This window comes from Vombatus ursinus, unplaced genomic scaffold, assembly GCF_900497805.2.
Source record: "Vombatus ursinus unplaced genomic scaffold, bare-nosed wombat genome assembly UNPS02012319.1, whole genome shotgun sequence".
Lineage (NCBI taxonomy): Eukaryota > Metazoa > Chordata > Mammalia > Diprotodontia > Vombatidae > Vombatus > Vombatus ursinus.
In genome coordinates, this window is record NW_020952097.1 from 1385516 (window position 1) to 1403998 (window position 18483).

General features: G+C 51.3%; 2 protein-coding genes across 2 annotated transcripts in view; both read right to left on the reverse strand.

The window, feature by feature from the left end:
* WDR97 (WD repeat domain 97) overlaps positions 1 to 7189 on the reverse strand; it is a 63846-nt gene extending 56657 nt beyond the window's left edge. Inside the window, exons 1-10 of the mRNA XM_027857705.1 lie at positions 6762 to 7189; positions 6273 to 6403; positions 5379 to 6007; positions 5030 to 5151; positions 3838 to 4600; positions 3583 to 3725; positions 2247 to 2489; positions 1957 to 2047; positions 1509 to 1641; positions 1062 to 1183 (exon numbers count right to left, since the gene is read on the reverse strand). Coding sequence (XP_027713506.1) covers positions 1062 to 1183; positions 1509 to 1641; positions 1957 to 2047; positions 2247 to 2489; positions 3583 to 3725; positions 3838 to 4600; positions 5030 to 5151; positions 5379 to 6007; positions 6273 to 6403; positions 6762 to 6894 — 2510 coding nt within the window. The 5' untranslated portion in view covers positions 6895 to 7189. The remainder of the gene's footprint in view (positions 1 to 1061; positions 1184 to 1508; positions 1642 to 1956; positions 2048 to 2246; positions 2490 to 3582; positions 3726 to 3837; positions 4601 to 5029; positions 5152 to 5378; positions 6008 to 6272; positions 6404 to 6761) is intronic.
* A 924-nt stretch (positions 7190 to 8113) lies between these two features.
* MAF1 (MAF1 homolog, negative regulator of RNA polymerase III) lies at positions 8114 to 17320 on the reverse strand. The gene is made up of 8 exons (XM_027857753.1): positions 17081 to 17320; positions 15736 to 15882; positions 11579 to 11707; positions 11276 to 11441; positions 10928 to 11049; positions 9307 to 9426; positions 9023 to 9160; positions 8114 to 8737 (listed from the first exon to the last, which is right to left on the reverse strand). The coding sequence occupies exons 2-8, from the start codon at positions 15816 to 15818 to the stop codon at positions 8716 to 8718; spliced, it is 780 nt and encodes a 259-aa protein (XP_027713554.1). The 5' UTR covers positions 15819 to 15882; positions 17081 to 17320; the 3' UTR covers positions 8114 to 8715.
* Positions 17321 to 18483: the final 1163 nt, after the last annotated feature.

Below are 18483 nucleotides of genomic sequence, written 5' to 3' on the forward strand. Positions count from 1 at the left end.
AGACCCAGCCCTTTGTGGGACACCTATGAACCGCTAAGCACAGTCATGGCGGGGGGGAGGGAAAGAGGGCTGGAGTTTATATGGGGTGCTTGAGAAAGCGAGAGATCAGAGCTGGCTCTGTAGAGAAGGGAGGAACCCTATCCCCTCACCCATACAAGAACCAGCTGAAGGAACTGGGGATGTTAAGCCACTAGAAAAGAAGGCTTAGGGATGACAGGACTGCTTTCTTCAGGCATCTCGAGGATTGCTATGGGACACAGTAAGTCAATAAATAATGGGTAAATAGCTGAGTTGTGTATACAAAGCACTGTACACATGTAATCTCATTTGAAGAGATACCAGGCTTAATTTACCTGGCTACAGAAGGCAGAACTACAACTTGGAGAAAGGCAGATTTAGGTTTCATGCAGAGAAAATCAGCACAACACTCAAAAGCCTATAAGGAAGGGAACTGGCTGCCCCAAGAGCCTGTGGATTTCCTAAAACTGGCCTACGTGTCAGGGATGTTATAAGATGATTCCTACTGAGACATCAGAAATTATCTTCCCGTGCTGACAGTCTGTGCAGCCTGTGACAGCTCGTCTGCAGAGGCAGGGGGGGCTCAACTGAGAGTCTGGGAGACGCTGGGATCTGAGAGATCACATGGTCTGAGAGTTTTCAGACTGTGTCGGATGGGGGAGGGGATGAGTGACGACTGAAAGTTGAGAGTGGGAGGGTTTATGGAATTGATGGGACAAGTAGTAGGGTCTATGGGGCTTGGGTGTGGGGGTATTAAGAGTCTAGAAATCCATGGTAGCTATGGGGTCTAGAGCTATGAAAGGGAGAAAGGGTGAGTGCCCAAGAGATCTGTAGGGACAGAGGGTATGACAGATTGTGGGGTCTATAGATAGGAGTGGTCCATGAGGCTGGAGGAGTGTGAAAATCTGTTGGGCTGGGGGAGTCAGTGAACCTGTGTAGAATCTGAGGACTGATCCAATTATGGGGTCAGGCAAGGGCTAGGGTTAGGGTGGGGATAGAAGAAGGAAGGGTGTGTGTTGGGGGAGGATGGGGCTTGGTCTGACCGGACACTAGGGAGAGCCTGCAATCCTTTTAGCCTTTTCAGCTCTTCTGGGGTCAGCAGCTCCGGGTCTGTCAGTGGCAGGGATGGGTCATCCTTAGGGTTTGGCACTTTCCGACACAGAACCTGTAGGGTTTAAAGAAGACAATAGTGCGTGTGCTAGGTTTGGAAGCCCCATTCTCCTTACATCCTCCAAGCTGCACCCCCCCAATGTCTCCTTGGCTCCTTTTTTTGGGGAGGAGAATATCTGGGTTATACCAGGAGTCTGAGTCAGAGTTAAGCCCTTCCCACAACTTCTCGTATCATCTATAATCCAATTTTACTTGATAGATTAAGAAATTGAGGCTCAGAAAAGGAAAGGAATTTGTCCAAAATCACCCAGGTGCTTAAATAGCAGAGCCAGGGTTTTGAAGCTAGGGTCTCTGAATCCCAACCCAGTGCCAGCAGGTACCTTGACCAGATAAGATGTGGGCAAGTAGAGTTTGTGGGAGAGCAGGCGAAGGTGTGAGCCAAAGGAAAAGATCAGATCACCCTTGTCATTGCAGAAGGTTATGGCCTCTGGAGGCATGTTCAGATGCATTACCCTGGAGAGTAAGGGCAAGGAGGAGAGTGGGCAGGGAGGTGAAGTACTGAGTTTCATTCTACCTTTCTTCCAACCCAGCTCCTCTGCAGATAGGGGAGGCCCAAAGAGGGTTGGTGGACTCCACAGGTCCACTGGGCTCTGGATACACATATTCTACATCAGGGAGAGGGAACCTGTGTCCTCAAGGCCACATGTGGCTCTCTAAGGTGCTCAAGTGTTTGGATTCAGTCAAAGGGCCAAACTTGAGGACCTAGAGGGCCACATGTGGCCTCGAGGCCATAGGTTCCCCACCCCTGATCTAGGCCCTATCACATACCTGAGCAATTTATTGTCCTGAGTCCAGATTCTCACAGTGCAATCCAGGCTTGAGCAGGCATAAAGCTTCAGGTAAGGGCAACAGCACAAGCCTGAGAGTTGGGAGACAAGAAAAAGGGTGCTGGAACCAGTATGGCAGTCTCAGTCTAGTGAAAGGGGGCTCATTAGGGGACCAGGGATGCCTTTAGGGACCCTTCATGGGGAAAGTATGTGACCTGAAGCCCTCTTCAGGGACTGAGGAGTATGTGTCAGGTGCTCAGTGCAGGACCGTCACCGACTGCCACTGCTGACCTGTGATGTGGTCTGTGGGGTCATCCTGGGGGCCATGGTCATGGCGTATGTCATCGTTGTCAGCTGTCCCATACTGCACCAAGCTGTAGGTGGCACTGGAGGGGTCCTCAAAGGCCACAGTGACATGAGAACCCAGGGCACAAAGTGCCACAGCTGACTGGTAGCAGAAAAATGTCCGAAGCAAGGTCAGGCTCTCTTCTGAGTAGGGAAATATTCGCCACATCTTTACAGTCATATCTGTGCCTGCGCCCCAGGAAGAAGAGATGGAAATGTCAGGGAGCTTGCCTACTGGTGGACATAAGGATGCATGAGGGGCAGGACCCTGGGAAGAAGGGGTGGGGAGAGGATCACTGGGAGGGATGAGCGGAGGCTTCTGGGACAGGGCTGCCATGGGGTGAGACCAAGGAGTCTCTCAGAGCATGAGGGCAGGACCTTGAAGTCTTCTGGAGCTTGGGTCATCAGAGTAGCTGTTTTGATTCGGGATTATGCTAAGAAAGTGATGCTGACCCAAAGGTCCCACTGCTAAACACCTACCCCAAGCAGATCAATGACAGAAAGATCTAATATATAAAACAAAATATGTATAGAAGCACTTTCTTTCCCCAAAAAAGAGACACAAAGTAGATGCCCCTCAACTGCGAAATGGCTGAACAAATTGGAGAAAGGATGAATACAGAGCATGGGAATACTTGAAAGATCTGATACAAAGTGAACTAACAGAACCAGGAAAATATACACAATACCTAAATGGAAAGAAACACAAAGTGAATTCCAGGAAATTATAATGACCAAGTTTGGCCCCAAAGGAGAAATCAGACAATGAACCTCCCTCCCTTCCCTACAGAGGTGAGAGTCTCTGGGGGAAGGACACTATATATCACGTCAGACTTGCTTGATGTCGGTTAATTTTGCTGAACTTTTTAATTCTTTTTTTTGTTTTAAGGGATGGTTCTCTGGGATGGGGAGGAGAAAGGCATTAGGTAATTGGGTAATGAGACTATGACTAAAAAAAAATAAATAAATTAAAATTTAAAAAAAAAAAAGAGTGGCTACTTCAGAGGGACATGGGAAGCTGGACCAGAAAGGGGAAGGCAGGGGAAAGAACATGGGTAAGAAGGACCAGTGAATGAGGAAGAAATGGGAAATGTATGTGTAGAGGGTAGGGGGTGGGGTCAGAAAGGAGGAGGAATGGGATGGGGTCGGGACAGGTGAAGAGGGCATCAACAGAGAGGAAGGGGTGAAAGTCTGTTTGGAGAGGGAAGGGAAGGCTGGACCGAGGAAGGACTGAGCAGAGGGTGTGAAGGCTGGACAGGAAAAGAGGGCGAGGCTCGCTGACCTGAGGTCACCAGACTCTGCAGGCTTGAAGCAATGGTAGTCGTGGAGCCTGGGCCGTGGGCTTCTATGTGACAGAGCTTCCGGAAACACTGCCAATCCAGGACCGCGATCGTGCCGTTGGTGTAGCCTAACACTGGCAAGAACCTATGGTCCAGAGGATGGACGTCACTACCTCCCCCACACCCCGGGTTCTCCCGGCCCCCGCCCCTCCCCCACACTCCGAAGCCCGCGGTCTCTCCAGGGTCAGTGTGCGGACCTGTTCCTGTCTTCCCACGTGGTGCCCAGCCAGCTCTTCCTGCGGAGCTCCCCGCCACGATTCCGCACGCTTGCCCAAGAGCTATAGGCCCGCGTCGGGTCGGCGATGTGGCTAATCAGGTGGAGGCAGCAGGGCCGGGCGTCCGGCGGCTGAGGCTGTATGCGGCGGACCACGGGCATGGGGTAGCGAGCTGCGTTGGCGCGCAGCAAGACCCCTTCGAGGGTCAGCACCAGCAGGACCTCACGAGGCAAGCAATAGGCCGTGGCTGCAGCCATCTCTCCAGGCGCCAGCAGCAGCACCGAAATCATCCTTCCCGTGACTGCTGAGAAGATGCGCACCGTGCTGTCGGCGCATCTGACTACCATGCGCTGCGGCAGAACGTCGCGGTCTGGCTGCGGCGGCGGAGGTGCCAGTTCCAGGCCTTGCACACGGGAGCTGAGGGCCACTAGTGGGCGGTGGAGCTCGCGCACTACCCAGAGCTCCAGGTACGCCAAGCCCTGCACCAGCACAGGAGCACCGCGCCGGACTGGTGCCCAAAGACGGCACACGGTCTCGCTGTAGTTGCTAGGGGTACAGGGGGGCGGCATCTCATCCTCGTTCGCGATGTCCCGTCGCACCCCCGACAGGGTCTCTGAATGATTCCGAAGGGACACTTCGCCCACTTGCTGCGCTGTCTCCAGGTTCCAAGTGCGCAGAGTCATGTCCTGGGATGCCGACAGCACCAGCGCTGAGCCAGGCAACATAGTCAAAGCCGTCACTGGACCTGTGGGGCCGGGACACGGCACGTGTCACCAGAACCAGGGAACACACCTCAGGAGTTGAGGCAGGAGATACAGACCAGGGTTTGCAGACTGGGGCTACCTCATGGGAATGGGGCACGCGTTACGGGAAGAGGAGGAAGAACGACTGAAGTGGGAAACGGAAAGGCAAGTGAAAGCAAGGCAGGGCACAGGGCAAGTTGGCAGAGGGTTCCACGCTATGGGAGTGGGTGACATGTCAGAGGGCAGTGACTGGTACACGTGGAAGTATATCGAGGGGTGCTGCATCCTGACGGTGAATGGGGTGAATGGAAGGGATCGCAGACATCAGGAGGCCCCAGGGATCCTAGGTTACCGAATAGGGTCGATTGAGAGGAGACTTGTGGAATATAGAGAACTGGAGGGGAAGTCTGGAGACTGTATCCCCTTATTACCTGTGTGCCCCACAAAAACGCTGCGGATTTGCCAGTCAGCGTCCCACACCTTCACAGTGCTGTCTCGAGAGGCTGTTACCACAGCTTCTGCAGCTTCACAGTACACCACGTCCGAGATTATGCTAGGGAGGGAGCAGAGGGTTAAGCTAATCCAAGGCCCCTCTGCAAGACATGTCGTGTATGCCAGAAGATTGCTATATGGTCTCAGTGCCAGACCTTCGGCTTCCTACACTGCCCTCCCGGTAGGCTGTCCCATCCTCTACCCCTTTCCCTTGCTCCCTTCTCAGCGAATCTCAAAGCCCCCTTCCTTCCCTTCGCCCCCTTCCAGTCGATCCCTTCTGCCTCTCACGTTTTGTGCAGCTTCCGGCGCACATCAATGATCGAGCAGGTAGCTAGGTCATAAGTGAGCAGCTCGGCCCCGCAGGCAGCGAAGCAGCGAGGGAAGACCCCATGAGGTGCCACATCTAGAGCCATGCGGCTGACAGCACAGGGCTGTCCCTGGCTTGGGAACGCCGGAAGCGTAGCTGTCAGCACTAGACGCCGGCCACCACTTCGAAACTCCCATATTGACAGCCCGCCACCCTCCTGGCCAATGGCCACCATCCCCTTTCCAGGCAACAAAGCACAGCACGTGGGCAATCGAGACGGGTCCAAGAAGTTGCTGGACAGCAGTTGCAGGTTCTCATTCAGTACTACCATTCCTTGCGGCCCCCAACCTATAAAGCGACCTGGGTTCTGGCCCAGGTGCTGAAAACCCACGAGGGCCACGAGCCCTGTGAGGTTTACTGGAGCACAGGTGCGGCCACGGGCCCAGCCATCTTCAGCATGCAGATACAATTGGCCAGCACCATCCAGGAGCACCAAGCGTGAACTTTCCTCGTCTTGCGCCACTGCCAGCAGCCCCGCTGGCACCTCCAAGCGCCGCAGGGATTCCAGCCCGTGAGTCAAGTGCGCCACCTGCATCTCGGCGTGCTTCATCTGAAGAGTGAACAGGACTTGTGGTGAGCTGGAGCATCGTCTGCTGCACAGGCGCCGGAGTTGGGGTGAACAGCAAGACAGCTTCATATTGGGAAAAGGGATCAGGCTGTGCAAAGACCGCCCATGGGCATGTATTGGGGGAGGGCACTCATCAGGGGAATGCAGGGGGACACCGCAGGGGCGTTACAGGTAGGGGACAGGCATGCGGCGTCATAGATGGGACAGTCGCACAGTGGCGGAGACAGGAAGGGGGCCGGGTCCCTACCCTTTCCACTATGCGGTACAAGCCATCGCGCAACACTAGCCAGAGGCGGCGGGCCCGGGAGAAAGGCATGATACTCCACCACAGCTCGCTCGAGGAGAAGGAGCCCGTCGTCGTTGTGGTTACGTCCTCGACTTTTGGACAGGAATACCAAGGTCTATGGCAGGGATAACCTAGGATCCTCCCTGTCCCCTTTCTCCCGCCCCCCTAAACACCCGGCCCTAAAGATGAGAACATGAGGCTGGGGAAGAGCCTGCTTCCTCTGCCCTCAAGTCGAAGTAGGCACCTTGCTGGAGTGCCCCGACAGAAGTTTGGAAAGGCGGGGGTGAGGAGTTCTCAATTATGGGAAGTGGTTAGAAGGAAGGAAAGGCGGGAGCGAATGCCTACTTTCCCCAAAACGGGAAAGTAGAAGCAGAGGGCAGATCTGGAGTGACATCTTAGTGCTCTCCTATTCTAAAATCTTTTCAGATTCGGACACCTTTCGAAGCTCACCTGACTGAATCTGGCCACTGCCCTGGTTTTCAGCTTCCATCTCTTGAGGCGGCTCTTCCGCCATCTCCGGCTGATTCGTGTTGGAGTCGCTTTGACCTTTCGACTTGTCTGCCTCAGGCTTTTGTGGATCCATTGCGGCTCTGGGACCTGGGGTTGGGAGCTGTCGCTCGTCACTCCAGGTACAGCTCCCTCTCGCAGGATCAGCGCTGAGGGGCAGGGTCCCTCCTCTGCACCCCTAAGGGGACAGTGCCCCCCTACTGAAGTGCCTCCACGTAAGAGAGACGATGCCACCCTCCCGCATAACTGCACCCCACAGCAGAGTCACTCTTAAGCAGTTTTCGCTACCCTGGGAGAGTCCTGTGGCTACACTCCTCAGTACTACGTCTCCACAGTAGCGCCGCCCCAGATCTCCCCACCGCCAATAGCAGTGCCCCTGCCCAGAATGGACTCCTAAATCACGTCTGAGGACTTAATACCCCTCAGAGTAGCGCGCCCCACCCCCCAATTCCTCCAATGGCAAATTCTCCATAATAGGGACAGATCCTTCCCCATCACCCCACCTTTCTCATCCCTCCATTTCTCTCCGGGTAGGGAGACACCCTTAACTACACCCCTCAGGGCAGCACATGTCCCATAGCAGTACCCTATCTTGAAATGGGCCCCCAAACCACATCCGTCAGGATCGTCTCTCTTCACTGCTTCCAGAATTCTTCCTGTAACGGCACTCTCTCCTAGTTCAGACCTTCACATCTCACCCCACCGGTCTCTTCCGTAACAGGGCACCATCCCTCCGCACTGTCCTGGGACCCAGCCCCACACCAACACACCCCTTAGGATTTCGATCCCCCCTTCCACAAGTGCCACCACCCTAAGGACTGTGCCCGGCACTGTTGCACCCTCTTCCGTAACTCCTCCCACAGCAGTGTACAATCCTGGAGCAGACCCGGGTCATGTGTGACCGTAACCCTCAGGACAGCGTTTTTCCGGGTAGAGGCAAACCACTTGCCTACTTTACTCGCCCAATGGTCTCGCTTAAGCAAACGCCTCGATGTTTTTAGGCTTGATCCCCTCCCACTAGAATTCACCTACAGCTAGAGTCCAGTACCGGTCACTCCTACCGCTCCACCCTTGGCTGCTAGGAGACCCGGCTGAATCAGACCCCTCCCCCTTTCCTCTCCAAGCAAGAATTGCGCTCGAGGTTAGGAAACCTCCATCCAGGCACGAGGACACTATGCACCCAATCGGACTACTCTCCTGCGCTGTGTCGCCTTCATCCCTCGTTCTTACTACCTCCATCCCAGTTGGATCTAGATACTTCATTCCCCTCTCCCCTTAGCCCAGGCACTCAAAGCTAAGTCACAGAAACTTTATTGGAGACAAACACAGAGCTGCAGCAAAGTGACCCCTCAGTGCACACTGGCGGCTGCCCTTCAGGGCTGGACCGAGGTAAGAGGGGCCTGGGGCACGGGTCCCGTCCTACCCTGCCCTGGCACGACTAGGTGAAGGCTGTGCCCATTGTCCAGACCAGCTACCAGCAGGCCCAGAGTACATACAGCTCCCCACCTGCCCCCAGGGATTTGGGGTGGAGTGTGGTGGGGAAAAGAGGAGCTTATGCCCCTGTACAAAATATAAAAATACAATCTGGGAGCCAGAGGGAGCAGGTCAAAGCTAGCCCTGCCACCTCCAAGGACACGCACAGTCAGTGGGCCTCAATCCTTCCCCAAAAGTCCAGGGCTAGGCAGCATGAGGGAGAAGGCAGGGGGCTCTGGTGCTGGTTCTGTAGGATTGGGAAAGATTAGGGGGGAGTCAGTTGCTCACAGTCTGGAGCCAAAGTGCTAGGAGGGCTAAGCCCAGCTGGTTGCAGAGGGACGGCCAACTGGGGGGCCCAAGGGGGTCGAGCAGACAGGAAAAGTCCTCGCCCAAGAGCGGTGAAGATGAGTGGTTCCTGTACCTCTCACATGCAGATCACCTGGAGCCTAGAACAGAGGACAGAAGGTTACTATAGTCAAGAGCCCAAAAAGGGAGGAGAAAGGAGTTGAGTTGGTCAACCCTAAAAGCTGAGGTAGGAAATGGGGGAAATGGAGGGGGCAGCAAAGACAGGGGTGTGAGGTGTCTGAAGGGTCAGGGCCAAGAAGGAGAGGTATTAAAGGATGGGAGTTGAGTGGAGAAAATTGCTAGTTTATTAAGAACTTCCCTCTCTTGTGGATGGGCCAGGGTGAGAGAGAAGGTGTTGCAAAGTGGCCCCAATCCTGAAGGCAAACCTGTCCTCCATGGTGCTGGTCTCCTCTGTTGCCCCCTCACTGCTGCTACCTCCTCTTTCTTCTTCTTCTTCCTCTTCCTCCTCTCCTAAGTCCATGTCCAATTCTTGGCCAGCTTCTGATCGAGTGTATGTGGAGCCACTGTGGGAGGAGCAGGAGAGATGTGGCCTTAGGAGCCCCTTCCAGCCCTGACACCCCTTCCCCCATATATACACAGCCCAACTGGCCCCAGGAGGAGAGCGGAGAGCTGAGGGTAGAGGGTAGAGGGTAGAGGCCCTGGCTCAGACCTGATCGATCGGCAGCTGAAGAAAACGATTCGCTTGAGCCGCTTGTTGTAGAAAAAGTAGTTGAAGGACCAGAGGCTGCCATCTTCACCAAAGGGGTCAGAGTCCAGGTCAGGATTGTAGCTAGGGGGTGGGGGTGGGGTGGGACAAGGTTAGAGATCCCCATGGGTTACCTGAACATCCCCACCCCCACCTTAGACATCTTATTTGGGGTGGGGAGAGCCCCAAACAAGAGGGAAGAATGAAGACCAGGTGGCTTCAATTCATTAAGTGTCTGCTACAGGCCAGGCAACAGTATTGGGTGGGAAGCACACAAAAGACAAAATTCCTAGTTGTCAGAGAGCTTACAGTCTACTGGGGGAAATATGTACAACATTAAGTAAACATTCAATATACAAATAAGAGTAATTTCCAGGTGATGAAAATATCAACAAACTACAAGACAACTAAAGACTCCTCTGGTATAGCACATACCACCTGAAATTTGGGCCCTGAAGGATATCTAGTCCTGGAGACTAGAAGAGGCATGGGGGGGGGGGGGGTGGGGGGAGGGGTGGGGGAAGGAGGTGTTTAGTCAGACTGAAGGAAGGCACCAACACTGAAGGTGAAATCCTGACCTCAGCAAGTGCAAAGGCCCATTGTGAGAACAATGTGAAGCCAGTCTGGAAGGATGGACTGGGATCTTAATGGGAAGAAATTTAAAACGTTAAACAGTTTCTGTTTTATCTGGGAGGTGACAGTAAAGCACTCAGTCTTCCTGAGCAGGAAATGAACAGCCTGACTGGTGCTTTAAGAATGTCAGTTCTGTAGCAATGGAGAGGGAAGAAATAGGATGCAGGGAGACCAATTAGGAAGTTACTGCAATGGTCTAAGTGATGAAGACCTTGCGCTAAACTGTCACCATGGGGGTGGGGACCATATGAATGGAGTAAGGGGTTGGATAATGTTATAAAAATCAGAAAGTCTGACAACTGATTGAACCTGGGAAATGAGAGAGAGGGACAAGTTAAGGATGACTATGAGGTTGTGAACCTGGGTGACTGGAAAGATAGTAGTGACCTTGGTAGATATAGGGAAGTTACAAAAAGGAGGGGTGGGTTTGGGAGAAAAAGTATTAGTTCCATTTTGGAGATACTGAGTTTGAGATGCCAGTGGGGCATCAAGGTGGAGATGATGTCTGGAAGGCAGTTTGTGGGGAGAGATGAGGGCTGGATATGTATGTACATCTGAATCCTTGCAAGTTAATAAGTCACCCAATGTACAGAACAGGGGATCTTAACTTAGCACCTGTGAATTTGTTTTTTAAAAATATTTTGATAATTGTACTTCAATATAATTGGTTTCCTTTGTAATCCCATGTATTTTATTTTGTGCTTTCAGAAACATTCTTAGAAGAGGTCCACTGGCTTTGCCAGACTGCCAAAGGATCCAGGACCAAAAAGGTATAAACTGCAGGTATTAAAGAGAAGGTGCTCTAGGACAGAGTGAGTACATCCATGCACAGTGAGCCAGACCTGAATGATGATCCAGCAAAGGCTTCTGAGGTGTAGACAGGAGCACAAACTGCCCTAACAGTCCCCTGTACATGCTCTGACTGACTTCCAAATCCCTCTTAGATTCCCACCTGTAGATATCACACTCAGAGAGGCAAATCTCTTCATCTACTGCATTCCAGAGCTGGGGCTTCAGGGCAGTAAAGTCCTCACGAACTGCAGAGAACAGGCTGCAATTTACTGAGTTCACCACCTGGAAGGGTGTGGGGAGGAAGGAATAATGACAAGAATATTTTGGTCACCCCCAACATAAGCAACCACTCATGGCCAGAAGACAAAGATGTGGGGCAAGGGCCAGTTCTAGCTTTCCACCCATCACTAAAGCTATGCTCCCCCCGACACACAAACACACACACTGCCCAGCTCAAAAAATGATCAGCCCCACTCCCCACCCTGCTCAGGTGCCTTCCCTCTCTCACCCAGTTGAGGCTAGGCTCTCGGCTGAATTCGTGGCTCTTGGCGGTGCTGAAGTCATAATCAGGCCGGAAGGACTCATTGAGAGTGGCAATCAGATAGAAGAGGGTCTTTCGGCTGCACTTATCACTCAGTGGCCCTTCATCTTCCCCTCCCTGGCTCTTGCTCAGCCTGCCAGGGACATGGCCCTGTTATCCTTCCCCACCCCACTTCTGGAAATTCCCACCTGCCACCCCCGGATTCAGAATCCCTGGGTGCCCTTCCCCTGGAGATTGGAGAACCCATCTTTCCTATAGGACAGACCATACCTGCTGGGGCTGAGGCCAGAGGTCTGGGGGGGCGACAGAGCCTCTAGTACATGGGGCCGGCCCTCCTGGCAGAACTGCTTGAACATGTGCTTGTCGTCCCCTGCCATCTTACAGGAGTAACTCTCGATCCTGGGGGGGAGGGGGGGAGGGATCCACAGATGAGGGTGGAGAATGTAAAGAGCACAGGACTAGAAGTCAGGAAACAACCACAACAACTCATATTTCTAGAGCTTTGAAGTTTGTAAAGTTTCTCTCAATAGCCCTAAGAAGTAGGTTGTATAAGGACAAAAAGGAAACTGAGGTGCAGGGAAGTTAAATGACTTGACTAGGGCTAGAAACACAGCTAGCAACTGTCAGAGCCAGAATTTGAACCCAGATCCCTCCTGATCTCAAGTCCAGTGCACTTTCTCTTAACCAGGAGCTAGTCTCAAATCTGCTACTAATTAACATGACCCTATGAAATCATCAGACTCATCATCTTCTATACACATCTCATTTTCCTACCTTTGTTCCCATTTTTCCTTGGGGTGATCCCTAATAGTCCCTTTTTAAAGCCCAATTCAAATGGCTTCCACTCCCTTGAAGAAGTATTCCCGATTCCCCTAAATTAATTCTCCAGCCCTACATTCATTTATTCAACAAACCATTGGGCAGTGAAAAAGATATAATTGGTTTCTACCATCCAGGCGCTTAAGTCAAGTAGAGAGATAAGACACAAATGGAGATAACCTTAATATACGATAATAAAAGCACCTACTGGAGTTATAAAACAAAGAACCATCAAATAGACTTTAATCTTCTTTCCAGCCCTAAATCCATGATCCTATAAAGTGCTACAGGAGGTCTGAGATGCATTTGAGTTGAGCAGGAAAGAATGGGCAGGAATTCCACCGGCAAAGAGTGGGAAGGAGAAGCAGAGGGAACTGTTTGAGCAAAGGCAAGATATAAAAGTGGTCTGGTGTGGGGTATGTTTTAGAAAAGAGTTGTTCACTTCTGCTGGAGTATAGATGGCATGGATAGGAATAACATGAAATAAAAGGGTCCTGTACAGGACAGGGAATCTGATTTTGACTTAAGGACACCAATCAAGATTTCTGAACACAGGAGTAACATGACCATATCGATGTGTAAAGAAAATTACTCTGGATACTAAGGATGTTTTGGAGAAGGGAGATAAGGAGCGGAAAAACTTGTTGGGAGGCTATGTAATAGTCCAAGTAACAAGGGCCTGTACTAGGATGGTCTGAACTGGAAGCTCACTACAACATGGTGATCCTTTTATTCTTCCATGACTACCAACCACATTCTCCGGAGCAGCTGTTCTCAATCTCCTTGAATTCCCTACTCTATGTATATCTCCCTTCTCTCTTATCAAATCACCTCATCAACTATTTTACTGAGAAAATTGAGGCCATCATCAACTCTTCTCTGCCTCTCAAAACCTCTCTTTTTATCTTCATCTGTCTGCTCCTCCTTTGATTTAGTCTCTCAGGAAGAAATAACCCTTTTGGTCAAGGCAAAACCCTCTGCTTCTGTCCTTAATCCCTGCCTCCTGGAGTGTAACCCAATCATTCCTTCTCTCTCTTTCATCTTCAATCTCCTTATTTCTACAAGTTTATCTGTCGCCTGAAAAAATATCCAAGCATCCCCAATCCTTAAAAACCTAAACTTGACTCTGCTATCTCCTCAAACTATTGTCTTGCCTTTCTTCCACAGCTTTGCTGTCTACTTCACATCCAATGGTCTTTTCTCCATCATCTTATTTAACCTCTCTGCAACTTTCACCATTGCTGACCATCCCTTCCTTCCTTGGCCTCTGCACTCTCTCTTGGTTTTCTTCCTGCCCGTCTGACTACTTTGCTTATTCACCATCTGTCCATCTGTGTCCCATCCTCCAACCATGAGTGTGTCTTCCAAGGCAGTTCTGGACATTCTTCTGTTTCTGCACTCTCCTCCTTAGTGATCTCATCAGTTTCCATGGGTTCAATGATCATCACTAGACAGATAACTCCAAAATATATACATCCCAGCTTAATCTGTTTCCTGCATCTCCAAATGCAACACTAAATGTCTGCTGGACACCTCTTCCTCAATGTCCCATCAATACCTCCCCCTAACTTCGCTGTCTCTGTGAAGGATACTACCATCACCCAAGTGTGGTAGTATCTCAGCATCATTCTTGATCTTTCCCTCTCTTATAACCAACCAGATGCCAAGTCTAGCCCCACAACATCTAATCGGTACTCTTCTCTTTACTTACAAGGCCATTACCACAGCTCAGATCTCATTACTTTTCACGTGGACTGTTGTAATAGCCTTTTAGTTGATCTCTCTACTTCTGATCTTTCCCCTATCTAATACTCCAAGAGACACCAAAATAATCTTCCTAGGACCCAGTCCTGACCAAGTCACTCCCTTGTGCAAAAGTCTTCAAGGGTTCCCTAACCTTATTAGCCTCACATCTCATTACTCCCCTTCATGCTATGTTCCAATCAAAATGGATTACAAGCTATTCCAAAAAGTTGGCCTTCTATCTCCTGACTCCAAGTACTTTCACAAGCCACCCTCCAGCATTAATGTGTACTTTCTCCTCATCTCCAGCTCTCATATTCCTGATCTTCCTTTAAACTCAAGTGTTACCTCCTCTCTGAAGTTTTGTCTTGATTCCCCAAGTTCTTCACGTTCTAGTCCTATTCAAATTACCTCATATTTACTAATCTAGGCACATGTTGTATTCTCCTGCAGAATATAGACTCTCTGATGGAAAGGACTATTTTAGTTTTGTCTTTGAATTCCTAGCTACTAGCAGAGCACACAGTAGGCACTTGACAGATGTTGGTTAATTAAATTATGTCCTTTATGTCTTCCCCCAGAACCCATCAGAGTTCTGCAAAAAAGCAAGGGCTTAATAAATCTTTGATGAATTAAATTTCTGCTTTGTGGGTCTCAGTTGCTCAAGCTATAAAATGTAGGGAGGGGAGAGAAAAAGAGGAAAAGGGAAGAGAGGGGAGAGGAGGGGAAGAGAAGAGAAGGGAGGGGAAGGAGAAGAATGGAAGGGAAGGGTGAGAGGCTGAACTTAATGGCTTCCAAGGTACCTTTCTTATTTTATTCTGTTTTTTTTTTCTTTTTTAGGCAATTGGGGTTAAGTGACTTGCCCAGGGTCACACAGCTAGTAAGTGTCAAGTGTTTGGTCTGAGGCCGGATTTGAACTCAGGTCCTCCTGACTTCAGGGCCAGTGCTCTATCCACTGTGCCACCTACCTGCCCCCCGGGTACCTTTCTAACACTAACATTCTGTGAACTGATGTAGGTGAGGAATCTTGGACACACTCAAGGGGATAGCAAATGGGGACAAACAGTAATGGAGAAAAGGTTATAAGCCTGGATATAAACATGGGGGTTAGATACATGTAGAAGTTCGGAAACTGGATGGACACATACACAGGGGATGGGATGGCAGATATATTTGTTGGGAGGCAGTACCTGGAACAGAGAGGAAGAAGAGGACAAGGATTAGGGTTGTGTGGTTTCATAGGATCATAGATCAAGCTGGAAGAGATGTTAGAGGCCACCTAGTACAATACCTTTATTTTATGGATGAGGAAACTGAGACCTAAAGTAGTATTACCCATTTTCAAAAACTAGATTTGAACCCTCCTGATACTAGGACTGGCACTCTACTATGCCAAAGTTGTCAAACACATGGCAGCATCCTGAAACACTCCCAAATGCAATCCAAACCAGATTAAAATGTAACTGGGAAATATTTAACAAAATAAATAAAAACAGACTAAAACAGAGACAATATTCCATTTTAAAACTAAGTCAACATGTGGCTCCTGTTTCTATTTGCTTTGACAGCACTCCCCTCCATTATGTGTCTAGCCTAACTGGATTCCAGGGCCAATTCTTGCAGAACCTCCAATCCTTCTACATATTTCAGGAAATCAAGAACACCTAGCCTTAGAAACAAGATATGAAGGCTGCAGTGAGTGAAATGGTGGGGAAGAGGTGTGAAAGAGAGGAAGGAAATGGGAGGGTGGAGTCACTAACCACACTGCCTTCCCCTTACCTTCACAGGGAAAGAAATCTCAAGGCCCTTCTCAAATTAAGCGCCTCCCCTTAGGCAGAGGGACCCTGAGGGGCTGAGGGCCTCACCTGCCAATGATGTGAGCATCACCTGTCTCCACCGTTAGCTGGGAGTTGATCGCTTCAAAACTGGAATTTTCTAAGAGCTTCATCTTCTGCTGGGGCCAGGGACAGGGAAGTCAAGGGCCTTGGGTTAGGGCAGCAAAGAAGGTATGCCTGTTGGGAACATGGGGCATGTCACTGTGGCTCTGAGTTGTCTTGTTTGAGAGAGGGGTAGGAAAGGTCATTGTTAAAATTCCACAACCACCTACTCCTACCATGGCAGGGTCTCAGGTACCAGAAAAAAGGGATCTTGTGTCTCTCATCCCTCATCCCAGCCAGGCCTAGGTCTCCTCCAAGCCTTTTACTTTCCCCTCCCCACACACACGAGCTGCCTGCCTTGTAAGTGGAGAAACTGTAAACAAGCAGAAACCTGGCCCTTGCCCAGAGCTTGTGGAGAGAACAGCAGGCAGGGGGACCAAGTGCCAACCTGAGGCAAATATACCTCCTTTCCCATACCTAAACCCTAAGACACTAGAACCCCAGTTCCTTTCCTATTAGAAGGCTCTGGTATTAGGGAGGGGAGGAGATCCCCCCTTACCCAAGAGGAAAGCTGAGATGTGGGGCTCAGGTCTAGTTTAAGGTGTCTCTTTCTCTCCCAAGAAAGAAGAGGCTTCACCATGATTTCCAAGCACTTACAAAACCTCTTTAACAGCCACTCCTTCCTCCCCTTGGTGTATAGATACGTGTGTATCCATGTATATATGTGTATATATGCATGTGTGTGTATATATACATACTTGTATGTATGGATATATCTATCACCCCAGGGTGCTGCTCAGCCTGGAGAGGATGGGGGAGGGGGCAGTCTATAGGTAGCTGTCCATGAACCTCTTGAGGTTCAGCAGACAGGCAGGGCCTGAGGGCCTGGACACTTGCTGCCCTTGGGGAGGGGAGAGGAAGGAAAATCCAAAGCCACACCCGAGGGAGTCGGTCAACAACCAACCCAAGACGCCTCCATACCCCCACCCCCACCCCCACCTCCCCCAGTGAACAAGGCCGAGTCTCCTTTACCTGGATTGGTACGCCAGGTTGCTTAAAGCACTTGGAGATCTCCACAGTACCGGCCTCGACTCCCCAGAGGGAGAGGAAGGCTCCATACGCTAGCCCCTAATGCTATCAGAGCCTCCCAGGAGCCCGCTCCCAGCTCACCCCTCCCAGAACCCAGGCCGGGCACACCCCCAGGTCAAGCCCCGCCTCCCCGGAACTACAACTCCCAAGAGGCAGTGCGGCGCTGGAAGGCCAGAAGGGAGGGTATGGGGGCTGCTGGGAGCTGTAGTCCGGAGACAGCCACTGAGGCGTCGGCGACACCAACCTGGCTGGGGCGTCCGTCTGCTGGGCACCACGAAATCCAGGGGTCCGAGAGGCTCCTCAGTCCCTGGGGGCTACGACGCTGCGACCTCCGCTTGGGCCGCGCTGTATCCGAGGAAAACTTCGCAGCGACAGTCTTCTCCTCTGGGTCCCGCCCGCCTGCGCGGGCGATCTCCGCGACATGGCCCCACCACCAACCCGGCTCTGGCTGCCTTCAGCGCCCGACTATGGCAACACAGGTAGAGACGGACACACAGACGAAGCCGCCTCCGCCTCCCTCAACCCCGAGAACAACAAGCGCCCGCTAGGCCCGGCCCCGCCCCCACCACGGATCCTGTCTTGATGATTGGGCTCTTCTTCTCCGCCCTGGGTTAGCCAACCTGTTCCCATTGGTCTAGGTTCCCTCCGCTCACCACGTCCTTCATAACTATTGGCTATTATTCCTGCTCGTCATTTTTTTTTTTTAACAGCCTCTGCGCCCGGCCCACCGATTGATCTATTTTGTAGGGAAGCTCTCATAGTGGTGTAGTTCCCCTGTAGCGTCTTTAGACTCTGCCTTGTTTCTCATTGGTGACCCCACTTGCCATTCTTGTCTCCCCTGTTGTCCGCCCCCCTCTCTCCCTTCTCTGTGTGCTTTAAGTACGGACTCCTCTCAGGGAGGGCCTGGAAAGGGGCGGGGACGAGGAGGAGTGAGCTGGTTTGCGCCTGCGGGTTGGACGCTCGGAGACAAAGAATGCGAGGGGGAACAGAAGTACTATTGGCTGCCGCTCGTGTTTGTCTCTCCAGCAATTCTCCTATACTGGTGGAGTTGGCCAGCTGGAGTTGGGAGCCTTAGTCCTGCAGCCTCATCTCTCCCAGTGCCACCCCGTGACCTCCGCCCCCATGCCATCAACCCGGCTCTGGCTTCATTCTGACCTCTCATCTTGAATCTCTTGCCCCCAAACCCCAACCCTGAATTACCCCCATCCTTGATCTCTTCCGTTCCTATTCCTCTGCTGCAGGAAATTCCTCATCTGTAAAAACGATGGTGTTGAACTCCATGCCCTCTAAGGCCCCTTCTACTTCCAAACCTATGGTGCTGTGGTCCTAGTGTGTCTCCCAAGCTGAAGGGTCCACTGCAAAATTGTTAGCTGATCTCCACGCAAGCCTCCACTCTGCAAGTCCATCCTCTGTACTCCTCCCCAGTTGATTCTCCAGCATGCTCCTCACAGCAGGTGTTCCAAAACTTTACTCTCACGTGTCCCACACGTCTCTCTCCCGTCTGTCAGCAAATAACCTAGCCTCATGCTTTACTGAGGATTTAGTGGATTTAATTAACATATCTGTGCTTATTATTCTCAAATCTACCTTTCCTGCCCCAATCTCTCTTTTGACCTCCAATTTCACTTCTCCATCTGCCTTTCAGAC